At 38.7% G+C, this 23,908-nt stretch overlaps 1 protein-coding gene and 1 pseudogene across 3 annotated transcripts in view; one reads left to right on the top strand and one right to left on the bottom strand.

Moving 5' to 3' along the window:
- WIPF2 (WAS/WASL interacting protein family member 2) overlaps nucleotides 1-23,908 on the bottom strand; it is a 53,356-nt gene that overhangs the window by 24,255 nt on the left and 5,193 nt on the right. For 2 of the 3 annotated variants that reach the window (XM_037809168.1, XM_037809167.1), the window contains exon 2: nucleotides 371-502. In XM_037809168.1, coding sequence (XP_037665096.1) covers nucleotides 371-433 — 63 coding nt within the window. In that variant the 5' untranslated portion in view covers nucleotides 434-502. Of the gene's footprint in view, nucleotides 1-370; nucleotides 503-6,489; nucleotides 6,574-9,778; nucleotides 10,007-23,908 lie in introns of those variants that run through there. The other variant, XM_037809166.1, reaches the window with a different exon arrangement.
- LOC119513729 lies at nucleotides 6,164-6,469 on the top strand (annotated as a pseudogene).

The raw sequence follows: 23,908 nt of genomic DNA, 5'->3' as shown, positions 1-23,908 counted from the left end.
GCCACCTGTCCAAATCTCCACTTAGACTGAAGTAGGATAAGGAAACAAGACAAGCCATTACGAGCCTAAGAGGACCTCCCTAGACTCAGAACTAGCTGACAAGAACAGATTTCACTTGTTTATTCTCCATCTTCCTAAACCCCATGTCTTTGAGTATACTGTGTCTTACATCAAGAGGCTCTAAATATCCATTAATATTAGGACCAAAAACCTGGGATGTCAAAAACTGAAGATTAAAGAGCAGGCTCAGAATAATGCTATAGGCAGGAAAATCTAGAATCTTTAACCAAAGAAGATAAAAACCATACATGAGGGCCATCGATCTATTTACTCAAAGGTTTTGAGACAGCCTGGTGGAAGGACTACTTACCTGATTAAAAGTGGGAGGTGGAGGAGGACCGGGTGGGGGTGGAGGGGGAGGAGGAATTGGCATCCTTGCCCTGCTCCCAGTTGGCACTGTTTTCTCTCCGTTTTAATTTGCAGCTTTAGGACACTCATATACCTGCAAATGAAACAGAAATTCATAAGAACAACTTTAACATTAAAGACACTGAATGCTCCAGACAACTAGGGGATTGGACGTGACACCAGAGAGACACAAAGCACCTCATCTCCTGGTTCCACTGTGAGCATGGTCTAGTCCAGGACTTGACAAACTTTTTCTATAAAAGGCCAGATAATAAATATTTTAGGCTTTGCAGACCACATAAGGTCTCTGTTGCATAGTATTCTCTGTTGTTGTTGTCATTTCTTTTGTTTTGTTTTACGTTTTAAAAATGTAAAATCCATTCTCCGTTCATGAGCTATACAAAAACAGGCCATGGACTGGATTAGGCTCATAGGCCATAATTTACCAACCCCTGGTACAGTCACATCTCTGGAATCTAACCAAAGCACAAATATCACGTAAGAATTCAGTCATTTGTCAGGTCTCAGAACAATTAACACTCAAAACTATATGACTGGGAGAGAGGCAGGCCAAGACGGTTGCATAGGGAAGTGTGGAATTTAGTTACTCCCCTAGAGCAACTAGTAAATAGCCAAGAACAACTAGAAAATAGTCTGGAACAACCAATGGGGGGACATCCATGATGAGACAACATCATACACCAGTCAGGGATGGGTGGAGATCGTAGCACAGAACTGTAAGTAAAGCTCCTGAAAGTGCAGAGCTGCCGCCCCTCCCCCACTAGCATGGCAGGCTGAGTTGCAAAACTTTGCTATGGGAAAAAGAAGCATTCCACGCCAGGAGCAAGGGAATGTGGCTCAACCAAGCTCCAACTGCAGTTTTAATTAACAAATGTGGACTACTGAATACAGGCTGCAAGCACAGATAAACCCAGAGCAAGCAGGAAAGGAACCTGAAGGTTTATCCTGGCAGACAGGTGGCAGGGCTGATGGAAAATAAACAAACAAACAAACAAACAGAGGCTTTTGAAGTCCGCTGAGATCAGAATACTGGAAAAGGGATGTGCCCCCCCCAAAAGGGGCATACAGAACTGAGTACAATTCCAGTTCCTGCCTGGTAAACTGGAGGGCTCGGGACTGGTTCTGAAAAGGGGACTTCTTGCTTTTTCTCTTTTTTTTCCCTCTCATTCTAAGTAGCTCATTAAAGAAAGCCTCAGGCATTTTCAATTGTCAGCACTGACCCAGGCAAGGGTGGACTTAAGATAGAGAGTCAAAGGAAAAACTCAAGTGTAGAAGACAATTCCCTAAAGGGCTTATCTTCCCTAAGAAAAGAGGGGGGGCAGGGTCCAGCTAATGTGAAGGCCCTTCCTCAGAGAACTCAGACCCCAGGGCCTGGGGTGGGCGGGTAGAGGAAGCAGAAACAGCTTAAGCTTGGCTTCTGACACCCTCAGTCCATAGCTGAGACAGGGCCACTGAGAATTAAATACACCACACCTCTTTACGCTGGTGGGGACATGTGGGCTGACAAGCACCACCTGCTGAGCAGGATAGGAAAAGCACAGAGTCTAAGGGCCTCACAGGAAAGTATGACAATTTTCTGGCTCTCACCCTCAGGGAAACCTGATATGGAATACAGCCTCCTCCTGAGACCTGGGCCCGTGTGGTCTGGGAAAATCTGATTGGGGTAATGAGGAAACAAGATGCCTACACAACAAAAAATTACAGATCACACTAGGAAAAACGAAGACACAGCTCAGTCAAAGGAACAAACTTATACTTCAACTGAGATACAGTAATTGAAACAACTAAGTATTACTAATGATTATTAATTATTATTAAACAAATATGCTAAATTAATTCAAAAATCAAATCAATGCATTGAGGGAAGATATGGCAAAAGAGATGAAGGATATAAAGAAGTCACTGAGCAAACATAAGAACTCAAAAGTTTGAAAAACAATTAGCAGAACTTATGGGAATGAAAGGCACAATAGAAGTGATGAAAAACACAATGGAGACATATAACAGCAGATTTGAAGAGGCAGAAAAAAGGATTCATGAACTGGAGGACCGGACATCTGAACTCCTACACACAAAAGAACAAATAGGGAAAACAATGGAAAAATATGAACAGGGTCTCAGGGAATTGAATGACAACATGAAGCACACAAATATTTGTGTCATGGTTGTCCCAGAAGGAGAAGGGAAAAGGGGCAGAAAGAATAATGGAGGAAATAATCACTGAAAATTTCCCATCTGTTATGAAAGACATAAAATTACAGACCTAAGAAGCACAGCGTACCCCAACAGAACAGATCTGAATAGACCGACTCCAAGACACTTAATAATCAGATTCTCAAATGTCAAAGACAAAGAGAGAATTCCAAGAGCAGAAATAAAAAAGCGATGCATCATATACAAAGGAAACTTGACAAGACTATGTGCAGATTTCTCAGTAGAAACTACGCAAGAGAGCAGGCAATGGCATGATATCTTTATGATACTGAAAGAGAAACACTGCCAACCAAGAATTCTATAACCGGCAAAACTGTCCTTCAAAAATGAGAAAGAGTTTAAAATATTTCCAGACAGACAGACACTGAGAGTTTGTGAACAAGATACCTGCTCTACAAGAAATACTAAAGGGAGCACTACAGGCAGGTAGGAAAAGACAGGAGAGGGAGGTTTGGAGAAAAGTATAGAAATGAAGACTATCAGTAAGGGTAAAAAGGGGGAGGGGGAATAAAAATAAAGTAAGACATGACACATAAAATCCAAAAAACAAAATGGTAGACAGTACGTTGAGTGAAATTACCCAGAAGTAAAAAAGGATGGATACCGTATAGTCTCATTAAGGTGGACTAACAATGATGAGTGAAATCTGAGAGTTGAGAACACAGGTTATCAGGAGATAAAAAGAGGTTAGAGATCGGGCATTTGATGCTGAAGGAGTACAGAAGGTTCAGCAGGATTGATTGTATAGATCCACAAACGGGTTAGCACAATACTGTGTGATGGTAGCACAACATTATAAGCACTCTAAACAAAGATGAGTATGAGTATGGCTGACAGAGGAAGGCTAGTGGCATGTATGACACCAGAAGGAAAGATAGAAGATAAAGACTGGGATTGTATAACTTAGCGAAACCTAGAATGGTCAGTGATGGTGATTAAATGTACAAATATAAGAATGTTTTCAAATGAGGGAGAACAACTGAATGCCAACATTGCAAGGTGTTGAAAATTGGATGGTATTGGGGAAAAATACAAACAATGAAAACTAGAGTCTATAGTTAACAGTAACATTGAAAGGTGCTTCCATTAATTGTAACAAAGGCAATATAGCAAAGCTAAATGTCTGTAAGAGGGGGATATAAGGGTGTGATATGGGATTCTTGGTGGTAGTGATGCTGTTTGACCTTTTCATTGTATTTTATTTTTATTTTTCTTCTATCTTTTGTATTTTTAGTCTTCATTTTTTTTCTCCTTTTCCTCTTTCCTTGGGGAAGAGATGGAATGTCCTCATATAGATTGTGGTGTGGAATGCATAATTATGTGATTATACTGGGAATCACTGATTCTTTACTTAGGGGGGATTCTATGTGTATAAATAAAACTGCTAAAAAAAAAAAGCAGAGGGATACAAGTGCTGAAGAAAATGTAGAGAGAGGGATGTACCTATCCCCTGTTGGTACGGAACTACAATGGGGCAGTGTGGTGTTTCCATAGGAAGCTAACTAAGGGGTTGCTATATGGTCCCGCAACCCCATTACTGGGTATATACTTGGAAGAACTGAAAGACGGGACATGAGTGGACACTGCACACTGGTGTTTATGGCAGCCATATTCACAACTCACAATGGATGGAAGTGGCCTAAAGGTACATCAACTGATGAACGGAATGGTGAACTGTGGTATACATGTACAATGGAATACCCAGCAGTGGCAAGAAGAAATGAAGTTGTGAGGTATGCACATAGCTGAATGGACCTTTAGGACAGTATGTTGAGTGAAATAGGTCAAAATCGAAAAGACAAACATTATAAGGTCTCACTAATATGGACTAACTATAATGTGCAAACTCTGAGAATTGAATCTGAGAGCATAGGTTATTAGGGGAAGGCTCATGGTAAAGGTCTCTAGATTGTAAGCTCTTACAGCAGTCACATCTATTCATGAGTTGTAATAGTTATCTTTAAATTCTGAGATGCTGAGCTGTATAACCTGGTCAGTGTCTGTAATTTCAGGTATCTGTGTGACATCTGAGACTCAGAGCGAGAATTCAGCAGCTATGAATATCAGTATTACCCCATAGAGCAAATGTTAAAAAAGCTGAAAAAGAGATCAACTTCAGTTAGAGATATGAATGAAATGGACTTGATTAGAGCTAAGGTAAAACAGACTAAAGGGAAACAGATGATATTGACTGTGTTTTAAAACCTCAACTTCTGTGTGAGACCAAAGGAAGAGATGTTTATTTGGTGCAAAATATATACTTTCTGTAGCACACTATATAATTTAACTTGCATGATCAGTTTATTCAAACACCATAATTACATGGACCTTGAATAGCGGACGAGATCTGGTTGGTTGGTACAGAGTAGCATGCAACCCCAATACATCCCAGAGCAATCTGGGCAGAGAATAAAAAGTATTTGTAAAGCCCCTTGAGGGCCTGGGGAAAACTGTGGAAACACTAAACTTCCCTACCTGGGGAATTTCTGATATTTTTGCAAGCACTGGGGAATACCATTGTAGTAGGCCAAGTCCTCAATCTTGGGGCTTGCCCTTATGAAGCTTGTTACTGCAAAAGAGAGGCTAAGCCTTCTTATAATGGTGCCTAAGAGTCACCCCCAGAGAACCTCTTTTATTGCTCAGATGTGGCCTCTCTCTCTCTAAGCCCCCTCAGCAGGTAAACTCACTGCCCTCCCCACTATGTGGGACATGACTCCCAGGGGTATAAATCTCCCTAGCAATGTGGGACATGACTCCCGGGGATGAGCCCAGACCCAGCATCGTGAGATTGAGAAAGCCTTCCTGACCAAAAGGGAGAAGAGAAATTAAACAAAATAAAGTTTCAGTGGCTGAGAGATCTCAAATGGGTCAAGATGTCACTCTCGAGGTATTCTTATGCATTATATCCCTTTTTAGTTTTTAGTGTACTAGAATAGCTAGAAGGAAATACCTGAAAATGTTGAACTGCAATCCAGTATCCTTAATTCTTGAAGACAATCATATAACTATATAGCTTATATAATCACATTTACATGGTGTGACTGTGTGATTGTGAAAACCTTGTGGCTCACACTCCCTTTATCCAGTGTATGGACAAATGAGTAGAAAAAAGGGGGACAAAAAGTAAATGAATAATGGGGGGGAAAGGGAGTATGAGATGTTTTGAGTGTTCTTTTTCAGTTTTATTTTTATTCTTATTATTTTTTGAATAATGAAAATGTTCAAAAAATTGAGTGTGGTGATAAGGGCACAACTATGTGATGATACTGTGAACAACTAATTGAAGACTTTGGGTGATTTTATGGTATGTGAATATATATCAATAAAATTGCATTTTAAAACACCCCCCCCCCCAAAAAAAAAAACAAAACCTGTATGGCTGGGTTCTCCCTGTGCCCCCCTGAGTGTCCCAGCAGGTTGGGTGGTGGGAGGAGCAGCAGCAGCCAGCAGCCTAGCTTCTCAAAGGCTCTTGGAGCACCGCAGCCTACAGCACCCAGCATGTGCCCTCTTCACTGCCAAGATGCCCAAGAGGAAGGTCAGCTCAGCTGTAGGGTTGGGGAAGGAGGAGTCCAAGAGGAGGTCAGCGAGGCTGTCAGCTAAATCTGCTCAGGTGAGAGTGGAAACGAAGCCAAAAAAGGCAGCAGGAAAGGATAAATCTTCAGACAAAAAAATGCAACCAAAAGGGAAAAGAGGAAAAAAGGGAAAACAAACTGAAGTAGCTAACTAAGAAACTAAAGAAGATTTACCCTCAGAAAATGGAGAAACTAAAAATGAGGAGAGTACAGCCTCTGATAAAGCAGGAGAGAAAGTAGTTAAGTCTGATTAATACCTTATACCATGTCTTACCAGTGGTTCCTGTTTCTCCCTTCTTGTACAATCCAGAGGAATATTTTTTCCAACTAGTTTATAGATACAAGTTTTTTAGTAGCTCTAAAAGAAACATTTTTAAGAAGGAGATTAGAATTCCACCTCATCCCATTTTTTTAAGTATGAATGCTTTTTTTTTTAAGAGAGGAAATCATTTGCTGGTTGTTTATTTTTGGTACACCCAGAAAACTGAGATACTGAATTATGGGAGGCTTTGACTGTCTTGGATTTCAACTTAATATTCTATGGGGGTGGTGGTGGCAGTTTTTACACCCTATAATACAACACATACTAAATGGTGATTTGGAGTCACAGTCATGCACTTAATATGCGTTGAACATTTAAAATTACTTCTATTCCCATGTTTTGCATTGAATTATTTCTTGTTCCCTGATCTTGGCTCTCCCTGCCAGAACTGTGTGCACTCTGTAACATCCTTGGTCGTGTCATCCAGTTTTCTTAATAACTTTGTTATGTGCTGTGAAAAGATCAGAAATGTGAGTATGTACTGTGTATGACATCAAATTGTGAATTGGTGGGAATGACGATTTAACAGCTTACCAACATTTGAAGCTACTGGTACTTGATATCCTCTTAAGGAAAACTTGCCTTCAAAATTTAAGCTGGAAAGTCACTTGAGAATAACTTTTGAAAAGAATTACAACTACGTGGCTTTTTAAATTTTCAGCACGTACATTTAAGAATTGTGTACAAATTTTTCATAATGTCTGGGTGCTGATCTTCAAAACAACCAACAAAATCTCAATTATGAAAAAAAACCCAACTATACAGCTATTCCCCTATTATATAGTCTGTAATGATCTTCATTTTATAAATGAGACAAAAATCAGGAAACTGATGTACCCTAAGACATCAAAATAGGGGGCAAAGATAAAACCAGGACTTGAACAGTAAACCTGCACAACTATATAATGGTACTGTGAATAACTGATTTTACACTGTGGATGATTATATGGTATGTAAATACATCTCAATAAAACTGTATTTTAAAAAAAACAGATCCATCAAAGAAACATTGCCTTTAGTACTGACTACTAGCAGTGGCTCTGAACCCTTCTCCTGCCTCCATGAGGTCTGCATGCACAGCACATTCCTATCAGTGACATTTATTATATAATAATACACTACAGTGGGGTGCTAGCATTCCATTTTACAGGTGAGGACACTGAAGCTCCCAGAGTGGAGACTGAGACTGATCTGAGCAACAGTTTGCTCAGGAGTAAACTGAGGAGCTATGCCTCAAACGCAGGCCTTCCCATTTTTTTCCAATCCACTAATCACAGTCAAACAAACAAAAATCTCCCTTGGAAAATGGTGTGTTTTAGCAACTTTTTAACTCTTTTCCTCCAAATGAATATTCAATCACCCCAAACTTCTATCTTAGTGATAGAAAACAAACAGCTTTCTATATATATATTCTCCAAGAGCAGCCCAATTTGTGTAAATCTGAATTAAAACAACTCTTCATTCCCTGAAAAGCCCCAAAGGAGTCTTATTCGAACCAATTTAGGATTACTATTTATGCTCTCTATGCTAACGCAAAGGACCTGCTTTGAGAACACATCTAGCTAAAAGCAAATGAAACAAAACAGTTCATCAACTGTTTCTATGGTAGAAAGACAAATTTCAGTGACCACTTTTTTTTTTTATTAAGATTTTTTACTTTTATAACTAGTTTATATAGTAGTAGGGTAGATGTCTTAGACAATCCATTCAAGGAAGATCACTTAGTCCAACTTAATGAAACTCATATCCTCCACATACTGACAGAAACATTGGGAGCACATGCTGAGGCTGTAGTTCCGGATCAGAGCATGCTGGTTTGAGCAGACACAGCAAGAATGGGAACTCTGGCTGAATTTTTGCAGGTGGCACCAGTGGGCTGGTGACCCATCACGCATTCAGGGATGCCAAGGGGCATCCAGACAAACTTTTTTTTTTTTTCTTAATAATTAATCAATTTTTAATTGTGGTAAAATATATATGAAATAAAACTAATTTAACCATTTAAAGTGGACAATTCTTTGATATTAAGTACATAGATATTATTGTGTAACTCTTACCACTATCTATTTCCAGACTATTCTCATCACCCCAAACCAAAACTTGTACTCATTTGGCAATAACTCCCTATTTCTCCCCAGCCCCACCCCCTGGTAACCACTACTCTCTTTTCTGTTTCCATGAATTTGCATATTCTAAGAAATTCATATAAGATATATCAAACAATATTTGTCGTTTTGTGTCTGGCTTATTTCATTCAACTTGATGTTTTCATCCATGTTACTGTTCATCCATGTTGTTGCATGTTTCAGAATGTCGCTTCTTTTTACAGTTGAATAATATTCCATGGTATGGACATGCCACATTTTGTTTATCCATTCATCTATTGATGGACACTTGGTTTGTTTCCAACTTCTAGCTATTGTGAATAATGCTGCAATGAGGACTGGCATACAAACATCTGTCTGAGTCCTTGCTTTCAATTCATTTGGGTATATACCTAGAAGTGAAACTGCCAGGTCATATAGTATACTAGTCAGGGTTTTCTAGGGAAACAACTGGCAGGAGATATGTGTGTGTGTGTGTGTGTGTGTGTGTGTGTGTGTGTGTGTGTGTGTGTGTGTGTGTGTGTGTGTGTGTGTGTGTGTGTGTGTGTGTGTATGTGTAACATGAATATTATGAGTTTTTAATAGGAATTGGCTCACGCGGCTGTGGGGATAGGGAAGTCCAAATTCCATGGAGCAGGCCTCAACCTGGGAACTCGGATGAAGGTTTCTGATGAATTCCCCAAGAGAAGCTGGCTGACTGAAGTGGAGATGGAAATTCTTCCTTTTGACTGCTCAAATCATCACTCCTCCTTTTAAGGCCTTCAACAGCCTGGATAATACTTCTCTCATGGTTGAAGGCAACGTCCTCAGTGGATTGCAGACGTAATCAACCATAGATGCAATCAATTTACTGATGAAATATCCTCATAGTAAGAATTAGGCCAGTGCTTGCTTGACCAAATGACTGGACACCATAATCTGGCCAAGGTGACATATGAACTTAACCATCACACACTGACAAATAATTTTTAATCAAAGGACAAATTCAGGACTTCTGGGAGTACTGTCTATTGCAATCCTAAGAACCCAATATTCCTGAGGTTAAACCTGAGATTAAATTTAAAAAGAAGAACAGCAGGGTTCTTACACAATTTTTAAGACTTTCTTTTCTGGTCTATTAAATCAGAAATACAAACCTCATCATCTGTGCTCTTCAAAGTCCTTGATTTTCAGAAATATTTTGAGGTTCCCTTTAATTCAGCAACATAGTAATTCTCACTCCTTTCCTTAAGCCCTTTCATCTTAAAGCCATGATATAATAAGTTCTTTATATCCTCAGGAACCACTTTCTTTGAAACAAAGATCAGAGAGCATTATTTCAAATCTTTTCAATGTCAAATTTATCGCAGAATTCAGAGATAAGTCTTCATAAAACTCAAGAAATACACTTTTAAGAAGTGCTTTCTTGAAAGACCACCCGGATCAGCATGATGGAGTGATAGGCTTCAGGACTCCATTCCCGCCCCACCCACCTCCCCCACCCACCTCCCCAACGCTTTGAACAACCAGCAAGGACTGGGAGAAACATCTTGCTCAAAACTCCAGAAAACAGTTACAGGGCTGCAGTAACAGGGTGAGCACTGAATCAAGAAAAAGGCTACTTAAAAATGCTAGGATCGCATGTGGCCCCAGTGCGGATCTCTGGTCCTGATTCCAGAGGGAGCAGAGAAACCCTCCTGCACATGCTGGGAGGACAAATGTCTGGCTCAATCTATCTGGTGGTGGCCTGAGGGCCTCACTGTCCCAGAAGTTGCCCTGTGTGTAGAAGGCAGTTCACTCAGTTCTCCTACAGAAAAACTGCTGTGGGAGAGCAGTCAGGTCGTGTCGCCTAAGGCAAGGAACTGCTGGTTATGTGACATACAATGCAGAGCCTGGGACTTTGAAGAAACTGTTTCCTAGGGAAGAGAGGACATCTGAACCATGTATATGGGGGAATTCCCAAGGCCATATGTGCATGCCACCCAAGACAAGATCAAAAAGATCAGGGAGGCTCCTATACTTGGTGTGGAGCTGTTCTCCTAACTAACTGTTTGGATAAACCCTGAAGGAGAGCACTCACACAGCTCAATCTGCCCAGATTGGGAAAGGTGTTTTCTTTGCTCCTTCTTTTTTTTTTTTTTTGGTTTGTTTGTTAGCTCCTAGCATTCAAGGAAAGTTCTGCCCCAGCTTGATACAAGCTTAAGGAACAGAAACCTCAGTGTACATTCCAGTGCTAATACATTAAAATATCAAAATGTCCAGGTTTCTGCAAAAGGTTACAAACTATACAAAGAAACAGGAAGTGATAGCCTGGGCAAAGGAGAAGATTAAAGCATTGGAAACCATCAATGAGGAGGACCAGATTTGGGACATACCAGACAAGTCCTAAATATGCTCAAAGATACAAAGGAAAACATGGACAAAAAACTAAAAGAAATCAGGAAAACAAGAGATGACACAGAGAATTTCGATAGAGAGATGAAAATTATGTAAAGGAACCAAACAGAGCTGAAGACCATAGTTACAGAAATTAAAAATTCCCTAGAGGGGTTCAACAGTAGATTGGAAATGGCAGAAAAAAGAATCAGAGAACTTGAAGATAAAACAATTGAAACCATTCTGAGAAACAGAAAGAAGAAAGAAAAGTGAACATGCCTAAGAGATCCATGGGACCCTATCAAGCATGCCAATATACAAATTGTGGGAATCCCAGGAGGAAAAGAAAGAGAGTAAGAGGCAAAGGGAATATTAAAAAAATAATGGCTGAAAACTTCCCAAATTTAACTTAAGACCAGAATATACATGCCCAAGATGCTCAATGAATTCCAAAAAGGATAAACCTAAATAGACTCACACCACAGCATATTATAATCAAACTGTCAAATGTCAAAGACAGAGAATTCTGAAAGCTGCAAAGAGAGAAGCAATGTGTCATATACAAAAGAGCCTCAATAAGGCTAAATGCTGATTTCTCACTGAAAACCACGGATATAAGAAGACAGTGGGAAGACATATTTAGAGTGCTGAAAGCAGAAAACTACCAAACAAGAATTCTATATCCAGCAAAACAGTTTTTCAAAAATGAGGAAGCTCCACCTAAGTGGGATCTGACTCCCAAGGGTGTAAATCTCCCTGGCAAAGTGGGATATGACTCCAGGGGATGAATCTGAATGGATCAAAAGGGGGATGTGAAATGAAACAAAATAAAGTTTCAGTGGCTGAGAGATTCCAAATGGAGTCAAGAGGTCACTCTGGTAGGCATTCTTATACGCTATATAGACATCACTTTTTAGTTTTTAGTGCGTTGGAATGGCTAGAGGGAAATACCTGAAGCTGTCAAATCACAACCCAATGACCTTGATTCTTCAAGACGACTGTGTAACTGTGTAGCTTGCACAATATGACTGTGTGACTATGAAAACCTTGTGGGTCCCTTTATCCAGTGTATGGACAGATGAGTGGGAAAATGGGGACAAAAATTAGATGAACAGGGTGGGATGGAGGGGATGGAAAGATTTAGGCATTCTTTTTTGCTTTTATTTTTATTTTGGAGTAAGGAAAAGGTTCAAAAATTGATTCTGGTGATGAACACAACTGTATGATGGTGCTGTGAATAACTGTACAGTGTGGATGACTGTAGGGTATGTGAATATATCTCAATTAAACTGTATTTTTTTAAAAATTAAATGAACAATGTGGGGAGGAGAGGAATGGGATGTTTTGGATGTTCTTTTTTATTTTAATTTTAATTTTATTTTATGGAGTAATGAAAATGTTCAAAGTTTGTGGTGATGAAAGTACTATATGATGATATTGTGAACAATTGTACACTTTCAATGATTGTATTATATGATTGTATCTCAATAAAGTTGCATAAAAAAATCACCAATGGATTCACAACACTTCAACACAATAACCTATCCCAGAAACATTAACAACAAACAAAAAGTCCAAACTGAATAAGTCCACTCTGTATATTTCCCAACCAGGTCTATAGTCAAACAAAACTAATAGCAAGAAACAAAGAATGATTTGTAACAAATGAAAATAAGTAAAATTTGAATGGGTGGGTTTTGTAGAAACTGGATTCCAAATTCAACAGCAATTTCACCCCATTCTGATAAGCACTTAACTACTACTGACTCAAATAACCCCTGTGGTGGGTGGCCTGTTATTACCACATTAGACACCATTCTGGAAGAAGAATTCAACTTCAGAGAAATATTTCATATATCTACGTCCATTTTACCCAATGAGCTCTTAAGCACAAACACCATATTTATAGTTCCCTCCTACTGTTCTATAGCATAGAGTAGGTGCTCAATAGCCTCTGTTAAAATGAACGAAAGTAAATTAAAGAGTTAATTAAAAACCAAATTAAAGATCACTGTCTGAAAGATAAAGCAAATCTGAGTGGAGGAAAAAAGCTGCAAAAAAGTAGATCAATGTGTCAGAAACAGAAAAGACAGACAAGAGAATGGAAGATATCTGTGGAAAGAGGAAAACAAGAAACATTACACTATGCACAAACGTCAGTGTTCCAAAAATTTTTAACTTGCTGAATTCATTCATTTATGAATTCATTCAACATCCAATAAATATTTATTGAACACCCAACACTTAAGTCATTCAACGAATATTTATTAAGCACCCACAAGGTCTCAACTGGGAACTATTTTGTTCCCTAAGAGACACTTAGCAGTATCTAGAGACATGTTTGACTGTCATGACTACTGACATCTAGTGAACAGAAACAGGGATGCTGCTAAACATCCTGCAGTGCGTGGGACAATCCCCATGATCTGCCTGTGGTGGATTAAACTGTGTACCCCAGTTTGAACATGTTCTCGGTCTTGGTTGGAACTCCGGTGGGTGCGGACCCATTGTAAGCAAGATCTCTTCAAGATGTTATGTCAATTAGGAAATGGCCCAACTGAATCAGCTGGGTGAAAGTCAGAGAGAGAAGCCACGGGGAGGAGACAGAAGCTGGAAGTCAATGGAACCCATAAGAGAAAGGAGAAGATGCCACCATGTGTATGCCATGTGACTGAAAAGCCAAGGGCCAAGGATCACCAGCAGCCAGTCCCAGAAAGCCACAGTCTTCAGGGAGAAAGCATTGCCTTGCTGACACTTCTATTTTGCCAATAAATTCCTGTTAAGTCAGCCCACTTGATGGTATTTCTTTTAGCAGCTGGGAAACTAATACAGGTCCGAAATGTCAATAATGCTGAGGTTGAGAAGTCCTGTTTTAGAAGAGAAACAAGACAAGTTTCTACAATCTTGGGGATTACATTCTAGTGGAAAAGATAAACAAAGAAACAAATATAATCTCAATATTTCAGTTAGTGATAAAGCAATGAAAAAATAGAGATCATAAACCACAAAGGAAGATGCAGGAGTGGCGTGGAGTGTTCTTTTAGCTAGGGTGGGAGTAGGGGCTAGCTGGCTCTCCAAAGTCATCTCTTTCTCTCTCCATGAGCAGAATAAGCTATATGAACATCTGGGCAAAGAGCATTCCGCACAGAAATGACAGCAAGTGAAAACTCCTTGATGTGGGACTGAGCTTGATGTGTTAGAGAACTAGTAAGAAGGCTAAGATGGTGAGAATAGAGTGAGGAGATGAAATCTGAAGCCTTGTAGGCCATCCTCCAAATCCAAAAGTAGTATCCTTCACCATCCAATATGCCTATAAGACCAAAGAATCCTAAACGAACCAATAGTTTCATGCCCAAAATAAACCAGAAGTTCAATCAGTTATCTCTTTACTCCTGCACACTGTTCTTGATCTCTTGGCTTAAGCGTAGCTAGAGATCAAGGTACCAGCTGGAAGCCTTCCAGGGTTAAAAGTCACTTAATGGCAATGTGCCTGCCTGTCAACCTGCCCTTCAACTTTGCTTCTGAACAGCATTACAGTTTGGGGGGGGGGGGCAGGAGCGCATCACCACAGTGATATAATGGCACCTGGTTCCAAAGCCAAAGAATCCCAACAAGGAAGAAGACCCAGGAGCTGCCTAAGAGTGTTCACATTCACTTGACATTCCAGGAGACTAACAAACAGCAGGAGCCAAACAGGTTTCTATAATTACATGGGAACTGATGTCAACATAGACCAAGAACATACCTCCATGTGTTCTAGGACACACAACAGTAGAAGGTTTCAACTAAAGCATGTCTGGTTTACCTAAAATACCAAGTAACAGACTAGAATAACTTTTACATTATACATATGTTACCACCCCTCCCCCCAATAAAAAGGTTTTATATAGTCTGAAAATAATCCACAGCCTTCCTTCTCTTCTCAATGAAGAAGGGCTACCTTCTTGAAATGAAATTCAATTCAAAGTCAAACCTTTGGTGAAACAGATTTTTATCATGTGTAAAGACAGAATTAATTAAAAATTCCAAGGTTACTTGATGAAGGAAAAAAGTATTTTTCCAACTGCAGGCATTTTTCATCATGGAAATTCAACAATACAGCAATTCTGATCAATCCAACAAGTAAAAAAAAAAAAAAAGTCACACACCCACCATGAATAGTGACAGTGAAAATCCCAGGACTCCTACAAACAAACTAAACCTGGATGTTTGCTCTAGAATAAAATTTTTTTTTCGCTGTTTCAAGTAGCATATAACCCTAGAAGAGGAAGGGAAGGAGGCAGAAGAAAGATATGTAACTATACGATGATATCCTTTCAAATACAATTTTTCTAATAAAAACATGAGGTTGCATCCCAATAATACAGGTTTCCCCCCTAATACAAAAGAGATTACTTTTTTAAAGCCCTAAAAACATAAACTCATAAGTTTACTTATTCATATACTACTTTTTTATGGTAAATACTAGGTTATTCATGGATACAGGGCAACCTAGAAGCCAAGTCCTCTCATCTAAAATGATGGCAAATCAATGAGACATCTACCCTTGCGGTCAATTAAATAACCACAGCTGCAAAGAATGGCTTCATAAAAAAAGATGACCACAGATAAACAAAGCAAGAATAAATTAAATGACTGAAAATCATCCCAAAAGCTCATCCCCCACCCCACCTTCAAGGCAAAGCAATGAGAAAATCCTGTTATCCTAAAAGCATGGGAGCACTGGGAGAAGGGAGGACATGGTACAGAAAAGAGTCAACTTAGGAAATCAGCAATAGTTCAAAGCAGTGCCTTATAACATAGCCAATTATCAATAATCAATGAGATAACATTTTTGATTTAGCATTGTTTTTCTGACTTCCTTCCCGAAAACTATTTCAATGGAACTTGTAAACATTTGTTAGAACTCTTTCTACTGAGCTGCTCATCTCAGAATGTAAATCAGCTCTTATATCAGAACCAATATGGCTTTCCCAGGTTCCACTTTAGTTAATAACAGCTACAAAGTTTCCAAGAACTGAGAACTAGGGTACCACACTAGGACTCTGCAACTCAGTACTAAGAAAGGTATGGGTTGGCTACTGACCTCCAAGCATTTCACAGCAACCAGGAAGCAGCTGCAAACACCTTACTTCCAAATGCTTTACATACTGGCAGTAAAGGATACAGAAGTTTTTCCTTTCTAGGCCTAGGAATTTATAATACAGGAGAAGACAATGTGCCCTTATACATCCCAAAGAGAAAGTTAAAAACAAACTTCAAATCACAGCGCTTTGACATTTCTAAAAACGATGCTGTATAAATCCAAGGCAAACAATTAGTATATCTCTCTTCAAAGGCTGTGTCAAATTTCCATTCACCAAAAACATTAACAGATTCCTGGATTAAGACAGCAAAATGATGCTGAGAGTAGCTCAAATGTTCATAATTAATGCTTCCTCCCCACCTACATATCCCAGGAATCAATGGGTTTAAAGATGGCTAAAAAACTGGAGTCACACAAGGCCAAAGTTACTACTATCAGCCAGTACTTAATACTGTACTAAAGAAGAAGAGGGGAGTTTGTTTCAGTCTGAGATACAGAGGCAGAAAATTATAAATGTTCAAATCAGATGAAGGGCCAACATTCTAATTTAAAAATCCAGACCAAAGCTAGATAACTAAAGAGTCTGAATACAAAAGAAGTATTAGAGGAAGCCTAAGGAATTTGCCTTGGAGATTTAAGACGCAATGAATGGTTTACAAGACTCTTCTACAGCACAGTATCCCAAACTTGCCTGAAAATAAGACATATTTAAGGCATTTGTTTAAACACAAACAAACATAAGGAGGTTGAACTTAAATGTCTGGGAATGGACAGAGGCAATGGTATTTCATTATTGGGATTATAAGAAATAGTGCCAGTGTTCTAAGTGAATTTGATAGAAAGGGGTTGTTTAAAGTCATGCATATCACCAAATAACACTACAACTATAAATAAGTTCTTGCATGAACTATTACAAATTGTATAACACTAGTACAAAGAGTTAATAATAGAGTGGTATATGGGGAAAAATGATCTATTGCATACTATGGACTATATTTAACAGTAATACTTTAATATTCTTTAAGCAACAGTAATGTGTACCACACCAATCCTAGGGGTAAATAAATGAGGGGTGTTCTAATTTGCTAATGCTGCCGGAATGCAAAACACCAGAAATGTATTGGCTTTTATAAAGGGGGTTTATTTGATTACAAAGTCACAGTCTTAAGGCCATAAAGTGTCCAAGGTAACACATCAACAATCGGGTACCTTCACTGGAGGATGGCCAATGGCGTCCGGAAAACCTCTGTTAGCTGGGAAGGCACATGGCCAGCGTCTGCTCCAAGTTCTGGTTTCAAAATGGCTTTCTCCCAGGATGTTCCTCTCTAGGCTTCAGCTCCTCAAAAATGTCACTCTTAGTTGCTCTTGGAGCGTTTGTCCTCTGTCAGCTTCTCCAGAGCACAAGTCTGCTTTCAAAGGCCATCTTCAACTGCCTCTCATCTGCAGCTCCTCTCTCAGCTCATGTGTGTTCTTCAAAGCATCCCTCTTGGCTGTAGAAAGCTTGCTCCTTCTGTCTGAGCCTATGTAGTGTTCCAGTAATTTAATTCAGACCCACCCTGAATGGGCGGGGCAACACCTCCATGGAAATCATCTAACTAAAGTCATCACCCACAGTTGGGTGGAGCACATCTCCATGGAAACACTTAAAGAATCATAATCTAATCAACACTGATACATCTGCCCACACAAGATTACATCAAAGATAATGGTGTTTTGGGGGACATAATACACTCAAACTGGCACAGAGGGATAAGGGATATGGATTGTTTTGGGTTTTCGTGTGTGTGTGTGTGTGTGTGTATCTATCTGTTATTTGTCTTTTTGGAGCAATGAAAAATGTCTAAAATTCAGTGTGATGATGACTGCACAACTAAGTGAGGATACTGTGAGACAATGATTGTATACTTTGGATAGAATATATGGTATGTGAATATATCTCAATAAAACTTGCAAATTAAAAAAAATCAAATATTTAAAATGTAATGGCAAAGCTAAGCCTACTTATAATTATGCCTAAGAATCACCCCCAGAGAACTTTTTTTGTTGCTCAGATGTGGCCTCTCTAAGCCAAACTCTGCAAATAAACTCACTAGCCTTTCCCCCATGTGGGACATGACTCCTAGGGGTGTAAGTCTCCCTAGCAACGTGGGACATGACTCCCAGGGATGAGCCTGGCTCTGGTATCATGGGATTGAGAATGCCTTCTTGACCAAAAAAGGGGAAAAGAAATGAAAAAAAATAAAGTTTCAGTGGCTAAGAGATTTCAAATAGAGTCAAGAGGTTACTCTTATACAAGCTTCAGCCAATCACTGCAAATTGCCACAGCGTGCCAAGCCCCAACCAACAGTATTCCCGAAAACCCTAAAAAATACCATGGGCTCTATCTAAAACTCTATAAAAAGTTTTACTTAGTAAGTTTATTTTTTCAGAAACTTAAGGCCTCCAGATTGTTCCTATGCCAGATAAGCCCTGAAATGCAAAGGAACCAGTCTCTCCAAGAACATCATCCAGGCTCACTCCTCTACCCCATAAGGTCAACACCCCTTTCCAGCACCAAAAAGTTAAAATCCTCATTGCCCAGATATCCCTGAAGATTGAGAGAGAGATCAAATGAGAGGGAGGAGGTGTAACTGAGAAATTAGGGTTTAGCAAATGATTATGACTACTGAATCATTATACAGATATTTCTTTGTAGTTGCTAGTGCATTGGACTAGCCAGAAAAAAATACCTGAAATTGTTCAACTGTAATCCAGTAGCCTCGATCTTTGATAATGATTATACATGGCTTTCAACTTGTGACCATGTGATTGTAAAAACCTTGTGACTGACACCCCCTCTATCCAGTGCGTGAGTACATGAGTAATAAAATAAAGACAAGCATGAAAATAATAATCAGAAGAAGTCAGGAATATGGGGGAAAAAATACCACTATGTAAACTGTGGACAGTAGTTCTACTACTACTTTAAATCATCAATTGTAACGAATTAACTACTGTTAAAAAATAGTAGAATTACAAAAAAAAGTGTTAACATCAACTGTAACAAATTCTTCACACCAATGCAAGTAATGGTGGTGGGGTGGTGTATGGGAATCCTGTATTTTATGCATAATTGTTCTGTAAACCACAAATTCTCTAACAAAAAAAATTTAAGCAAAAAAAAAAAAAAAAGATACCTGGGCCCTAATCCAAACCTACTAAAATCAGAAAATTTCCAGAAGAGATATCTGGTAATCCATATATTCAACAAGCACCCTAAGTGACTGCTGGTGTTAGAGAAGTTCGTAAAACACTGTTCTAAAAGAGCATTAATAATCGGCTGCACAGATGCTATGGTGTCTGAATGGATAGCAGCAAGGAAAAACTGATGAATATGTTGGTTAAGCATGATAGATTGAACACATACATTTATCAACGTTCCCTCAGCAAACACCATTAAAATACAGTAAAAGTACTTTTTAAAGGGCATAAACCTAAAAAGCAAACAAAGAAAATGGAAAAGGAGTCAACAATAAAGAAAGACATTTCATCAAAATTGTGGAAGCTGTCTTGAAGACGATTGTATAACAATGTAGATTACAAGGGGTGACTGTGACTGTGAAAACCCTGTAGATGACACTCCCTTTATCCAGTGTATGGATGCATGAGCAGAAAAATGGGGACAAAAACTAAATAAAAAATAGGATGGGATGGGGGGATGATTTGGGTGTTCTTTTTTACTTTTATTTTTTATTCTTATTCTGATTCTTTCTGGTGTAAGGAAAATGTTCAAAAATAGACTGGGGAGATGAATGCACAACTATATGATGGCACTGTGAGCAGCTGATTGTACACCATGGATGACTGTATGGTATGTGACTATATCTCAATAAAACTGAAATTAAAAAATTGTAGAAGCTAGAAAGCAGATGCTCTAATGATAGATAACTTCACAGAAAGGAAAAGCTAAATGGCCTGCAGTGAAAAGAAGCCAACCAGATCCCCACCACAGAATCTCAGAAAAGGGTCAGATATTGAAGGCACCTGGTATCTATGGATGAAGCAGTAGGGGAAGAGGCTTAAACAGGAGGATTTGTCGAAAGTCTGGACACTAAACCAATTCTTCCATCCCTTCCCCATGCTGGGAAGGAGACTGCAGAGGCTGAACCAGTGGACATCTGAACCAAGGCAGGAGTACTATCCTGAAAATAGGGGGGATCAAGTGACAGTCTAATAAACAGCAAGACCCCCCTCTCCCCTCCCTTGGCTCCAACTGCAGTCACACATACTCAAACACCTGCCACTAGGCCTATACTCCATAGGTGGGAGACTGAAGGAGTCCTCCCTGAGGAAACTGACCAGCCTGCCAGTTCACCTTCAACTGGTGCCCACCACTTGATAAACCTGGGCCCCACACTCAGTGTCTCATTCTTAAAAATGAACAGATGGCCAGGAATTCTGACATTTGAGGAAAACCTCTAACATGAATGACAGGATCAAAATAAACAAAAGAGGATGACTGAAAATGTGTAAAATATTTATATATAAAATTCAGATAACAATAAAAAGAGATCTCAGAAATTTTAAAAATTGCTAGCAGAAACTAAAAGTACAACAGAGGAACTGAAAGAAAAAGCTAAGGAAATCTCCAAAAAATAGAATGAGGAAAAAAATGAAAAACTGATGAGAAAAGAAAATAAGACAATTGGTCTAGGAGTTTCATCATCTGGATAACAGGGGCTCCAAAAAGAAAGAAGAATAAAATAATCATCAAAGAGGGAATATATTATCAAAGGAATAATACAGGGATAATGAGTAGGGGAGGATTTGGGTTTTACTATTTTATTCTTATTTCTGTTCTGGAGTAATGGAAGTGTTCTAAAATTGATCATGGGATGTATGCATAACTGTGTGATGATACTGTGAGCCACTGATTATATACTATGGATAGTCTGTGTGATGTATGAATATATCTCAATAAAATTGGGGGAGAAAAAAAAGAAAGAAAGAATACAAGAGAACTTCCCAGGATAGATGATATAAGCTTCCAGACTAAGAAGGCCCACTGAATGCCCCGTATCATGAATTTTTAAATATCCATGCCAAGACACAACATCATTGTGTTTAAGAATACCAGGGATAAAGAAAAGATCCTAAAAACTTCCAGAGAAAAAAAGAGATTCCATACAAAGAATCCAGAATATGAAAGAATATGAACAGCATCAAACATCACAGTATCACTGCTGGAAGGGAGAAGAGCAATGGCTTAAAAATTTAAAAGAAATATGACCTGCAACATATAATTTTATACCAAATTTTATACTTGTTGGCAACACATGTAAAATACCGGGGTAAAAAGAGGGACATTCCAGACATGCAAGGCCTCAAAAAATGCACCTCCCATAGACCTTTTTCAAAAAGCCTACAGAAGAGGGGCTCCACTAATGTGTTTGAATGTACCGAGAAGAGATTTATACTTATGTCAGAGTTTAGGGATGAATTAGTGATTGATATTCAGTAAACTAGGGGGAAAAAAAGAGAGAAAGAGGAAAGTAGCAATTACTATATCTAGGGAAAACAAAACAATGTACAAGGAAGGAAATGTCATAGTCATTATATTAAGTGTTGAATTTTTTTCTTTTGGTGACATTCACCTCTACTTCCTTCTTGATTTTCCTCTGTACCTTAGGGGCTAGAGGACTGGGAACTACATCTCCTAGAATTCCTTGCCAGTGGATCATGGTTTAAATTCCACCAATACAAGTAATTCATTCAAGATGTGGAAGACAGAAGAAAGGTAAATGCCATTACTGCTCCTCCAGTAGCAACAAGCAAGTGTGTGGCCTTGAAGAGATGGCAGATGTGGTTCGCAGCAGCTCTCAACATTTGCCTGCAAATTGCCTGCTTTGGTGCTTAAGGCAGCTAAGATTATTGGCAGCAGTTTCTTGCAATCCCTGAAAGGTGGCTTTTCCTGACCTATGCCCCCAATGGTTTTCCAAGAATCTATTACCCTGTATTGCCCTGTATTAAATCTCTTCCTGCTTGAAATACCAAGGTTTGTTTTCCTGATTGAACCCTCATAAATAATATATAAAAATATATACTACTGATTTAATCGGGTCTGTAATATATCCATATTAGGATGATTGACAGGAAGTGCTGAGGGAAGGCAGCAGTGTAAGAAAGCAAAATCTTCATCTTCCATAGTAGAAATTCAATAGATAATACCCAGGAATTGAAAAATGAAGAAGTAATAGTATAAGCACACTATTTAGAAATACGGAGATAACTTACATAAGGGAAAAAAAAATAATGTACCTACTATTTTGATTTAAAAAAAAAAACATTAATGTAACTATTTTTTTAAAAAAATCTTAATACTATATGCAAAACCAAGCTTAAGACAGATCAAAATTTCAAAAACAAGATCAATATTGGATCTGTTACAAAGGCATTTAAGGAAGGTAGAGAATCCCAAACAAACCAAAAAAATTCAAAGGCCACTATGTTTGATTCTAGAACTTGTCTCTCAGATTCAACTCTAATGGAAGCAGGCTGCCTGATGTGATCTGAATCTCTGCCACAACCTGGGTGTAACCAAATAGCGTTCAGCACCCCCAAGCTTACAATACCACAGGTCAAACATGTGAGGAACTTCAGGCCACTAGAAGAAATCATGACTAAAATTTAACTGCAAAGGCAAGTACAAAAATAAGGGGATGAATCTTAAAATCAATTACCTTAGCCCATTTTTTAAAATATCAGAAACAACCAGCTGGCAAAATATCTTTAGATTAAAAATGTTATTACAAGGCAGGTTGGAACCTAGTTGTTGATCACAAAAAAACTGTTGTTCTCACTTTAGGCTAGCCATATCTCATATAATTAGTCCCCAACCTCCCTGAGCCATCCTTCATCTGCACATCCTAAAATAAACATAGAAAATCATATGTAGAGAACAGTCAGAAGAAAATCCAATTATGACAGTCTCCATTAACAAAAAGCCTGAAAGAAAACTTAAGCAAACTCTTCATAAAATCCAGTCTTCACATGGAGAGAAGTGTCATGCCTCATTCAAAAATAATATATTAAGTTCCAACTCACCAAATAATCTAATAACAAAGCTCTGACTTTCACTGATGAAGTGTCTCCTCTTTCTCACTCTAATACCCTTAAGCCATCAGAAACCCAGATGCTCTTTGCTGAAATGCTAGAAAAATCTTTATATTTTCATTCCTTAATCACTAGTGATAGGCTGCTAAATCACGAGTCTACTTAAAGTTAAGAAAACAGGGCAAGCAATCCAATTACATAAGAAAGGTACTCAATCAAACAGGACCATCTGGGCTTTGAGGAATAGTATTGTGATTTCCTAACAAAAGTCAATATACTTGCAGATAAAAATGCTTTCAAATATTCAGAGCTATAATGCCCCTCGGGCTACTGATTCATTTGCATGTCCAACAAGACTTATGAGTCATGTTAAGACATATGGCCTAGATAACAGGTACAAAAGAATACTACATTCACCAGCTCATACTAAGAGCATCTGTGCTCTCTTCCTAGCCCCATGAGGAATACCACAAAACAAAACAAAACAAACAAACAAACAAAACTCTAAAAGTAAAAGGTTTTGTTTCCTAAACAGCAAGTCTGGCAAACAATCTCATCATCCCCCATAATCACTAACTCTTCCCCCAAAATCACTAATCATCAAACCAATTTCCAAGATCCTAAAATTTTAAGAATTAATCCAGCCACACAAGTTTCATTTGCAGGACATAAAAGAAATCAAGACTAAAGGAACAGGCATTATCCAGGAAAGTTCGCACAGAAAACATGTTCC

This window comes from Choloepus didactylus, chromosome 18, assembly GCF_015220235.1.
Source record: "Choloepus didactylus isolate mChoDid1 chromosome 18, mChoDid1.pri, whole genome shotgun sequence".
Lineage (NCBI taxonomy): Eukaryota > Metazoa > Chordata > Mammalia > Pilosa > Megalonychidae > Choloepus > Choloepus didactylus.
Note: the sequence above shows the minus strand (reverse complement) of the source record. Positions and strands in the feature narration are given on the sequence as shown.